Below are 12,349 nucleotides of genomic sequence, written 5' to 3' on the forward strand. Positions count from 1 at the left end.
ACTGAATTGATCAATGCAATAGAGCCCCAACACTACGCCAAAGTATTTCTCTACGTTGGGGTCCCTAGCTTGTGTGTGTCCTCTCATGCAGTTAAAAAACTTACCGTGTATGGGAAGCTGAGACCCAGGCTATTTATGCGTATGATATGGATTGGCAGTAGGTGTGGTTGGGGAGGGTTCACAAACGAAAAACTACTAACAATAACGAATAACGTTTGGAACACCATTCTAAGTCTGAACTGGGTGCAAAAGCCTAAAAAACATCACTATGGGGAGATAAGGTATGCACACCAGTGACTATGTAAGGGGAATACATGAAATAGCAGAAACTGCTGTGTGAATACTGACTTGAAAAATCCAATAGCTATATGCAAGAGTGAATATGTGAAAAATGGAACCTGCATTACTGCCATGAACATATGAATCAAGAGAGTAGTTTTTCGTTTGTGAACCCTCCCCATACACACCTATTGCCAATCCATATCATACGCATAAATAGCCTGGGTCTCAGCTTCCCATACACGGTAAGTTTTTTAACTGCATGAGAGGACACACACAAGCTAGGGACCCCAACGTAGAGAAATACTTTGGCGTAGTGTTGGGGCTCTGTTGCATTGATCAATTCAGTAGCTAAATTTCTCTTGATTCATATGTTCATGGCAGTAATGCAGATTCCATTTTTCACATATTCACTCTTGCATATAGCTATTGGATTTTTCAAGTCAGTATTCACACAGCAGTTTCTGCTATTCCATGTATTCCCCTTACATAGTCACTGGTGTGCATACCTTATCTCCCCATAGTGAACTTGAGTAACAGTGACTGATCCCAGCAAAGCTATAACTTAATCAAAGCTATTTACTGCATTCACTTAAGCATATGAAGTCTGTTGTTTTTTTTTTTTTTCCTTTACCATGTTGGGGTCTGTACGCACTGGGAAAATGTGTTTCTTAAGTAAAATACGCACCCTCAGGCAGAATTCCGCACCTGTGGCAAAAAAACACACCTAAAATCTTCATGCCGTTTTACCACAGTTTTGGCGCGGTTTTTCCACAGGTTGTACCCTGCAGTTTTTAACCATTATTTAATGGCAAAACTGCAAAGCTTTTGCACCCAGTAGCTGGAGTTGGGGTCTCTGTCCCTACCTCATGGTGCTGTCAGATGATATAGCAAAAACCTGCTGACAGATTCCCTTTAGTGCCTCACGAGACACTACACTGGTGTCTACAAAAGGAGCTGTGGCCTTGGAGAATCTATAAACTTGTTAGATTTATGTCACTTACAAAACGCTAGCTAAACCAATCATACAGGTATGGAAGTGACTTTGCTCCTATAAATAGTACACTGGTAGTATAGCTTTAAAGGGAAGGTATCGTCAAAATAAAATAAATAATAACTGAAAAAATGTAAAGTAATAATGTTTTAAATGTTTTGTTTAAATATTATTTTTTTTAATTGTGCAAAATATAAAAAAAAATAAAGTTTGATATTTTCCACTGTTAAATACTAGGGGGAGCAGCTTCTGAAATCCTACTGAATTTCCACTGTATAAAAAGCTCAGATTACAGGCTGCCGTAAAGTGGGTCTACTCTCCTGTGTGTGATGGCACTCCTCCCCTCTCCTAATCTGAGTGTTTACAACAGATAACAGAGAATGACATGTAAGGACACAATGCACAGCCATTTTCCTGGTGACCAGAAATGTCTAAAGTGTCACCAAGGACAGCAGGAGTATCACACAGGATAGGATTAGATACACGGCTCTGCAGACAGTATCACACAGGAGAGGATTAGATACACAGCTCAGCAGACAGTATCACACAGGAGAGGATTAGATACATGGCTCTGCAGACAGTATCACACAGGACAGGATTAGATACACAGCTCAGAAGACAGTATCACACAGGAGAGGATTAGATACACAGCTCAGAAGACAGTATCACACAGGAGAGGATTAGATACACAGCTCAGCAGACAGTATCACACAGGAGAGGATTAGATACATGGCTCTGCAGACAGTATCACACAGGACAGGATTAGATACACAGCTCAGAAGACAGTATCACACAGGAGAGGATTAGATACACAGCTCAGAAGACAGTATCACACAGGAGAGGATTAGATACACAGCTCAGAAGACAGTATCACACAGGAGAGGATTAGATACACGGCTCTGCATACAGCATCACACAGGAGAGGATTAGATACACGGCTCAGCAGACAGCATCACACAAGACAGGATTAGATACACGGCTCAGCAGACAGCATCACACAGGACAGGATTAGATACACGGCTCAGCAGACAGTATCACAAAGGATAGGATTAGATACACAGTCCTGCAGACAGTATCACACAGGATAGGATTAGATACACGGCTCAGCAGACAGTATTACACACGGTAGGATTAGATACACAACCCTGCAGACAGTATTACCGGTACACACACAGGTACTCACATGCAGTGGCGCGCGTACACCCACCCACCCACCCAACCACCCCTGATGGGGACCTTGTGCCACACACACACACACACACACACACACACACACACACAATCACCCCTGATGGGGACCTTGTGCCACACACACACACACACACACACACACACACACACACACACACACACACACCCCTGATGGGGACCTTGTGCCACACACACACAATCACCCTTGATGGGGACCTTGTGCCACACACACACAATCACCCCTGATGGGGACCTTGTGCCACACACACACAATCACCCCTGATGGGGACCTTGTGCCACACACACACAATCACCCCTGATGGGGACCTTGTGCCACACACACACACACACACACACCTTTCACATCATTCCTCCCTGTGACCTCCGGTGGGCGCTCCAGGCAGCTGTGCTGCATGCCATCCTCCCCTGCGTCCGGCCGACATTTCACACATCCGATCGCATACACTCACACACACTCACGATATCGCACATACCTGTACAATCGCGCGCACACACTCACAACATCCGGAGATATTACATGCTTCCCATGTGATCCTCTCGCAGGTCCTGGAAGCTCACTGCTCAGCATCGCAAGCGCCGACACACACTCACAATCACCCCTGATGGGGACCTTGTGACACACAGCGGCGGCGGGCAGAGCTGGGGGAGCTGCGGCAGTGGGCAGAGCTGGGACTTGGGAGAACAGAGGGAAGGGGGTGTCATTGGAGACGGTAACGGCGGGGAGGAGGGGCGGCGGCAGTAGCTGGGGCAGAGCAGGGGCTGGGGAGAACGGAGGGATGGGATGTCACCGGAGACTGTAACAGGGGAGGGGAGGCGGCCCGTACTCACACATCCCGGCGGGTGACGGGTAAAGTGGAGCAAACAGCACACGCTGTGAGCTCCACAATGATGGTGCTGGTCTCCTCCCTCTGTTGTGTTCTGGACAGCCCAGGGGGTGCGTCCAGGTCACAGCAGATGCCCACTGTAACGTACTTCATGGGGTCGGAGAGCGACTATCAGTCTATGCACAGGGACTGCCATAAAGGAAGGAGTTACTGTCGTTACACACAAGGCAAATCCAGCATGGCAGCCTTCAGTGCCTCCAGTAAAATAAGAATTACATAAAAACTAAATAAGCTGCGATTTTCATTTTGTATTAGAAATACTTGATTTCATAATCACTATTTTTTAATACAAAAATAAAAAACCGCGATACCTTCCCTTTAAGCTGATTAGTTGGCAGAAAATATTCTGTGTGCAAATAAGGTGCTTTGGTGCACCCTTGTCATTGCCAAGGCCTGAGTGCACCGTTATGCTCCCTCACTGCGCATACTGAGCACTGCCATGTATAGTTTGACAACGCAGTGTATGTACAGAGCTGCTGATTGAGTTCAGGCAAGATATGATGATCAGCGGCTCTGTGCCACCGGACAGACACATTTTTTGGGGATTTATGGCATTTGTTGTCTGGTAAAAATCACTTGGAACATGATTCTCCAGGTCACTGCAGCTATGACCATACAATTTGACAAATCTGTACTGCTAGATACTAATACTTTGAGGGTTCATTGTAGGTGTTAAGGCCCCTTTACACACTGAGACTTTCTAGTGATCCCAACCTGGCCGGGATCGCTACAAAGTCTTTGGTGAGTCGCTGGTGAGCTGTCAAACAGGCATACCTAGCCAACGACGCAACAGCGATACAGATCTGCAGACCGAGCTAGCTAGTCATTGGGGACGTGTCAAAGCAGCTTTTTGAAAGGGAAGTCGCTAACTAAGTCGTTGTAACGGTGTCAAACACATTGATGCATGCTGCACAGCGGGAAACAAAGGACCAAAAAATGGTCCGGAGAGATGTGTAGCGATCAGCAACCTCACAGCGGGGGACAGGTCGCTGATGTGTGTCAAACACTGCAATGTCGCTGGGGAGGTCGCTATTACGTCACAAAACCGGTGTCGTTAGCGATGTTGCAGTGTGTAAAGGGGCCTTAACATTAGTATTGTATTGTATTTGACCTTTCCTCCTAAATCCTCTTCTGAAATAGGAATATTGATAAACTAAATGTCCCTTATTAGTAAATTAACGCTTTTTTTCAATTTGTGACACTGTTTCTAGGGTTTGGAAGAAAAGACGTTGTGGAGCACCTGCTGCAGACTGGAGCGAACGTCCATGCTAGAGATGATGGCGGGCTCATACCCCTGCACAATGCTTGTTCCTTCGGTCATGCTGAAGTTGTGACACTTCTACTTTGCCAAGGAGCAGACCCGAATGCCAGAGACAATTGGAACTACACGCCTCTGCACGAAGCAGCAATTAAAGGAAAGATAGATGTTTGCATAGGTGAGTACCTAGATCTATACAATGTCTTCATGGAAGCCAGGCTACAGTATTATGTAGGCTTTATTAAAGGTTAATTCAGGAAGACTCTGCCCTTTGCCATGCAATAGATCAAACATTTTCGGAGAGCTGTTCAGTAAACCAGAACATATGACAGATTAGGTTGATTTGCCACGCGGCTTCTTCTGCCGTTTTGTATTACAACAACCTGATTTTAAAAAATAGGTAAATTTCTCTTTAATATCGATCAGACCTGGTGAAGATTTCTTTCTTTCAAAATGGCTTTATAATCCTTACTTACAGTTTAACCCCGTAAGGACTAGGCGAAGGTCAGTAATGATTTGACCTTTTTACATTGAGCACTGAAAATGATGAATCCAGGTTTGTCCAGTCATGTAATATTCACACTGGTCAGTGGGGCTATCTTGGACTTATACTTGCTCTTCTTTCAAGAAGAGTTTACAGTAAAACTATATCATCACAGGCAAGATTGCAATGACAAATAACGCCTCCATACACAGCTGATAACACAGGATTTCCAGGACCTCTTTAACCATTGTTAGGATAGGTCATGAGTAAAAGGTAATTAGGTGGTCTGACACGCCGCACCCCCACCAGACCGGTATATGCAGCTGAACTTGCTCTGGAGTGCACTAGATGCAAGGACCTAGAACAGTACAATTTCATATACTGTGTGGTGGCTGATCTACAATTCTGCAGCCGAGAGATGGAGATAGAGATATATAAAATGCACATTATGGTTTCATTCTCACAAGGCCACAAGAGACTTCTGCCCTAATGATTGATGCCATTCCCAGTGTTTGGATACTCACCAGTTTATTATTATTATTACTGATTCTTCAAGGCTACCATACACCCCAGGACTGAAATGTGACTATACATTTCTTAAGTAGTCACCCTGCCTCTTCTTCTGCTCAGTTGGGTGTTCTGTTCCTCCTACTTTAAAAGGGGTTGTCCAGTCTAAAGTGACAAATCTGCAGTCACTCGGTGTCACTCTAGGTGACTGCAGACTTGTGTATCCTCACATCACATGAACTGTGAAAATTCACTAGTGTCAGCGCCAGGAATGGCAGTCACATAGCCACAAGTATGCGATATACTGTACATGCTGCTGGCCAGAATCAGAGTAAACTGATTCCGACAATACACTTGCAGTTATGTGACCGCCATTCCCGGCTCTGACAACTGAGATCCCTCACAGTGCACAGTGTGTGCAGTGTGAAGATTCACAAGTCTGCAGTCACATAGAGTGACTGCAGACTTGTGGATTTAGACAGGACAACCCCTTTAAGGTGGCTACCACAGTGGCATTGGGAGTGCAGTGGTAAGTCTAAACTACTCCTCTCCTTCCTTTTCAGTACTGTAGACATATTATAGACTTGCAAAATACTACCCATGCCATTATGGTGACCTACAGGAACAAAGAACAATGATCTGAGTGGAAGTGCTAGCCAGATGTGACTAGATTAGAAGTGTTAGACACTTTTCATTCTCGAGGCGGAGGGCCACTTTAACATGTATGGTTAAGGGGCTACAATGCTGGTTTAGTAATGTCACTGTCAGCACAGGTCAGCCCGTTATCTGATTGCAGTTTGCTGCACAGTTGGTAGCCCTGAAAACAGCTGAGCAGTGAGAACTGAGGAGGGCAAGACTGTCAGAGGTTCCAGGCAGTTGTAATAGAAACATTATAGGATATTGGAACATGTTTGTAAAGATCCATTGTCAAGAATAAAACAAACTCGCAAAGAAGGGATAGTTGCAACCATTAGTAAAAGTAGAGTTTTTTGGAAGTATATGTGATCAGTTGAATTTTTTATTCATTTTTTTCCCCAGAGGTGTGTTAATGTGGAAAAAAAAATAAAAAAAAAATAGAGACAATTGTGCCATTTTTTAGAGAAGATATCCCCCCCCCCCCCTTTTTTTTTCTTTTTTTTTTTTTTCAGATGTCGTACTGGTTAAATTTTTCAATTTTAATCAGGATTTTACATATGTGGCAAAACCAAAATAGTATTAAAAAAATGTTTTAAATGGTGTGATAGAGGAGGATTAGACAAAACCATGTCTTATTCATAGGAATACTACTACCGTATTTTTCGCTTTATAAGACGCACCTGATTATAAGACGCACCTAGGTTTTAGAGGAGGAAAATTAAAAAAAAAAAATTGAGCCAAATAGTGTGCTAAAACATTTTAATAAAATTAAAAAAAAACATTATTTTAACAATTTAGACTCAACAGGAGGGTCTGTTATGGGGGGATCTGTGCATGATGCACTGCTGTGGGGGACCTGTGGATAACGCACTGCTATGGGGGATCTGTGGATGACACTGCTATGGGGGATCTGTGGATGACACTGCTATGGGGGATCTGTGGATGACACTGCTATGGGCGACCTGTGGATGACACTGCTATGGGCGACCTGTGGATGACACTGCTATGGGCGACCTGTGGATGACACTGCTATGGGCGACCTGTGGATGACACTGCTATGGGCGACCTGTGGATGACACTGCTATGGGCGACCTGTGGATGACACTGCTATGGGCGACCTGTGGATGGCGCACTGTTATGGGGAACCTGTGGATGGCGCACTGTTATGGGGGACCTGAGGATGATGCACTGTTATGGGGGACCTGAGGATGATGCACTGTTATGGGGGACCTGAGGATGATGCACTGTTATGGGGGACCTGAGGATGATGCACTGTTATGGGGGACCTGAGGATGATGCACTGTTATGGGGGACCTGAGGATGATGCACTGTTATGGGGGACCTGAGGATGATGCACTGTTATGGGGGACCTGAGGATGATGCACTGTTATGGGGGACCTGAGGATGATGCACTGTTATGGGGGACCTGAGGATGATGCACTGTTATGGGGGACCTGTGGATGATACTGCTGTGGGGGATCTGTGGATAACGCACTGCTATGGGGGACTTGTGGATGACGCACTGCTATGGGGGACCTGTGGATGACACACTATTATGGGGGAAATGTGGATGACGCATTGCTATGGGGGACCTGTGGATGATGCACTATTATGGGGACCTGTGGATGATGCACTGTTATGTGGGATCCGTGGATGACACGGCTATGGGGGACCTACAAAAAAGACCAAAGACCAAAAGGAAAAGGGCTGTAAAATCATTATATCAATCCCCAAAGATCTCTTATAATGCCCTTAAAGTAGGATTAAATGTCTGGAAAAACTCCATCATAATGACTGCTAAACTGATGTGTATACACACAAAAATGTATGGGGCTATGGGGGACCTGCATGATGCACTTTTATGGGGATCTGGGACTACCACCCCCCTCCTCCTTAGGAATACACCCATGTACTGTATACCATACATGGCTGTATTCTGAAAGATGAGGGGGGTGGTAGTCACATTTACACTTTGGCCACTCCCTGGAGTGATTACACTAAAGGACTACAGCCCCCATCATCCTTCAGAATACACCGATTGATACAGTATATTCTGAAGGCTGATGATGGGGGTTGTGTTCCCCCATGTTCCTGACATTTGTCAGGCTCAGATCACTGATTGGTGGAGGCAGCTCTGCAGAAGTTGTCTCCACCAATCAGCATCCAGCCCTAGCGAGGAGAGGGAGAATCGTTCTTCTCTCTCTCCTCTTTCTTATGATAGTCTCCATCTGCTGCGGAGATCTAAAATGGAGCCCGCGCATGCGCAGATAGCGATCTTCGAGAGCCACGATCTCTATCTGCGCCTGCGTAGCCTCCGACGCGATGGACTTCAGGAAAATGGCTACGGAAGGCAGCGCATGCGCAGATGGAGATCTCGCTTCTCTGAGATCTCCATCTGCGCCTGCGTCACCTCCGCAGCCATTTTCCGGAAGTCGCGTTGGAGGCAGCGCAGGCGCAGATAGATTTCGGCTATGGTGACCGCCACCGCAGCCGATTGCCGGGGGATCCATGGCGGCCGCCACCGCAGCCGATTGCCGGGGGATCCATGGCGGCCGCCACTGCAGCCGATTGCCGCGGGATCCATGGCGGCCGCCTCCGCAGCCGATTGCCGGGGGATCCACGGCGGCCGCCACCGCAACCGATTGCCGCGGGATCCATGGCGGCCGCCTCCACAGTCGATTGCCGGGGGATCCATGGCGGCCGCACCAGCCTCCTGTGACTCACTCCACCGCCGGATTACTGCCCGGTAAGTTACATTCACATTGTAAGATGCAACCCTTTTTTTACCCACAATTTTGGGGGAAAAAAAGTGCGTCTTATAAAGCGAAAAATACGGTATTTTTGTCATGCCATGGTAATACATTGGCGCTTTGCAATTGCATTTCGGGAATCTAGGATACTTTTTCATGTGCCATCTTAAATGCTACTGTCTGACATTGAAAAAAAGACCAAATGCCACAGCTAATGTAAAGCAAGGGGTACAATAATGAAATATCAGAGACAAAAACTCAAAATATAACCTTTAATATTTAATTTAAAAGGTAAAAATAATAGCACAAACAACCTCTTATAATGCAGGGGAGAAAATCATTAACAGAATAGAGGGCAGGGATAAGATTGACCCTAATGAGCCCTAGGTCTGTCCCTACCTAGCAATGGAGAGTATGACGCCCTAGGGTTGTGGCGCCCCCATTCACTGACTGGAAAACCTAACAGTCCCTAATACCCTACACCATACAAAAAGTGCACCACTTAAGCAAAGTGAAAATTGTTAAAAATTCAGCACTATCATGCCATAATAATATCACTTATCTGGTTAAAAGGTCCTTCAGTCAAGCTCCTCAGAAAAAAAGTCATCCTGACGCGTTTACCCCAGTGAGGCCCACAGGGTTCATCAGGGGCCAGTCAGGTCAATGTCCAGGATGAAAGATGTCACACTCCAGGTGCAGACGGAATCGGGGTGCTTGATCTTCCTCAAGCACCCTGATTCCGGGTACTCCTAGGACATTGACTTGACTGTTACATGAGAGCCTATGAACCTCACAGGTGGAAATGCATTGGGATGACATTTTTTTTTTCTGAGGACCTTGACTGAAGGCCATTTTTAACCAGATGAGTGATGAACCTTATTATGGCATAATAGTGCTGAATTATAATTTAGCTTAGAAAAAAAGACGTCTCAGAGGAAATCTTATTTATTTGTATAAATACATGTGTGGTCAATATGAAGGACTGGCACATGACTTATTTCTTCCAAAGACAATACTAAAGACCAGGGGGCATTCACTGCGAGTGGAAGAAAAGCGATTCCGACACCTAAATAGGAAAGGGTTCTTTACAGTTAGAGCAGTCAGACTGTGGAATGCCCTAACACAAGAGGTAGTAATGGCAGATACTATAACAGCTTTTAAAAAAGGGCTGGATGATTTCCTCAGTACACACAACATAGTTGGTAATAAGTGACCAAATGTAGAACTGGTAGAGAGAGGTTTAACTAGATGGACCTAGGTCTTTTTTCAACCTATGTACCTATACTAGTCTGGTGTATGGTCGGGAAGGAGTTACAACAGCACTTGTGCTTGTCCAGATTTTTTTTTTCTTTTGCTAGGGAAAAAAAAGCATATGGGCCACACCTTTTGTAAAAGTTTAAAATATACCACAAAAATGAGTACACCCCCTCAATTTTTTAAGTATCTTATCTTTTCATGGGACAACACTGAAGATATAGGTAGATAAGAATGAAAACAAGGAGCGCATGTGTAGGGTCGCAATGTAAGCGGTGAGAACAAATAGTTAAAATTTGCTCACCTGATCAGGTTGTGCAGTCCTCGCACAACCCCGGGAAAAGACGTGAGTGTTATTATACTTGCCTGTTGGAGACTGAATCCAGGAGATCCTTCCAGGAGATAAGCCACTTGTGCTGCCATGTCAGAGAGACGAGGTCTCCTGCAGCCGGGGAGTTTCTCCAAAGGAGCCTTCCAAGAGGAAAGCCTCCCGTGCGGCTGGTCCGGAGGAGTCACTGGGTGTCAGGATTTCTGGTTGCGACTAAAATCTCCGTCCAAGCAGCTCCTGCCGTGAGTCCCCAAAGGGGTGGTTTATGTGAATTAATAAAAACCATTGAACTTTTACATCCCTGTAGCCTCCATAGCGCTCCATCAGACCATGCTTCATTTTTCCTAACACTGAAGAGATGACACTTTGGTACAGTGTAAAGTAGTCAGTGTACAGCTTGTATAACAGTGTAAATTTGGTGCCCTCTAAATAACGCCACACAGCCATAAATGTTAAAATTGTTGGCAACAAAAGTGAGTACACCCCTAAGTGAAAATGGCCAAATTGTGCCCAATTAGCCATTTTTCCTCCCCAATGTCATGTGACTCATAATGTTACAAACTCTCAGGTGTGAATGGTGAGCAGGGGTGTTAGATTTGGTGTTATCACTCACACACTCTCTCATACTGGTCACTGGAAGTTCAACATGGCTCCTCATGGCACATAATTCTCTGAGAATCTGAATAAAAGAATTGTTCTACATAAAGATGGCCTAGGCCCTAGGCTATTAGAAGGTTGCTCCCACCCTGAAGCTGAGCTGCAGCACAGTGGCCAAGACCACACAGCGGTTTAACAAGACAGGTTCCACTTAGAACAGGCCTCGCCATGGTTGACCAAAGAAGTTGAGTGCACGTGCTCAGCATCATATCCAGAAGTTGTCTTGGCAAAATAGATGCGAGTGCTGCCAATATTGCTACAGAGCTTACAGGGGCTTGGGGTCAGCCTGTCAGTGCTCGGACTGTAAGCTGCACACTGCATCAAATTGGTCTGCATGGCTGAAGGAAGGCTTTTCAAAAGATGATGCACAAGACCCTTCAAATGGTTTGCTGAAGACAAGCAGACTAGTGACCTGGATTACTGGAACCATGTCCTGTGGTCTTATGAGACAAAGATACTTATTTGGGTCAGATGGTATCAGTTGTGTATGGTAGCAACCAGGTGAGGAGTACAAAGGCAAGTGTGTCCTGTGTACAGTGAAGCATTGTGATGCTGGTCGCAGGCTCGCTGTCTGGGTGTTATGCTTGACACCGATCTTTCCTTCACCTTCTATATACAATCTCTGGCCTGTACCTGAAGAATGTCTGGAATCAATAATTGTTGGAAACAACAAAAAACCTCACTGTGGGCCCAATCAATTCCCGCTTTGATTACTGTAATTCTCTATTAATTGGCCTCCCCCCTCACTAGACTTTCCCCTCTCCAGTAAATCCTTCATACAGCAGCCAGGGTCACCTATCTAGCTAATCATTATTTGAACGCTTCCACTCTGTGCCAGTCATTACTCTGGCTGACCATACATCATAGAATCCAATTTAAATTTCTTGTTCTCACCCACAAAGCTCTCCACAGCGCGACACCCCCTACATCACCCTCATCTCCTAAGACCCTACCCATTCTTTACGCTATGCAAACTACTTTCAACTAACATCCACACTAATCCTAATCCAAACCTCCCACTCCTGACTCGGACTTCTCCTGAGCTGCACCAATCCTCTGGAATGTGCTACAGAAAATAGAACCATCCACAACTTTACCAGCTTCAG

The 12,349-nt window shown here is 45.5% G+C and overlaps 1 protein-coding gene across 2 annotated transcripts in view; it reads left to right on the plus strand.

Annotated features, from left to right (window-relative positions):
* TNKS (tankyrase) overlaps window positions 1-12,349 on the plus strand; it is a 349,200-nt gene that overhangs the window by 14,787 nt on the left and 322,064 nt on the right. For both annotated transcript variants that reach the window (XM_075352460.1, XM_075352461.1), the window contains exon 2: window positions 4,581-4,805. In XM_075352460.1, the coding sequence (XP_075208575.1) occupies window positions 4,581-4,805 (225 nt within the window). The remainder of the gene's footprint in view (window positions 1-4,580; window positions 4,806-12,349) is intronic.

This window comes from Anomaloglossus baeobatrachus, chromosome 1 (assembly GCF_048569485.1).
Source record: "Anomaloglossus baeobatrachus isolate aAnoBae1 chromosome 1, aAnoBae1.hap1, whole genome shotgun sequence".
NCBI lineage: Eukaryota > Metazoa > Chordata > Amphibia > Anura > Aromobatidae > Anomaloglossus > Anomaloglossus baeobatrachus.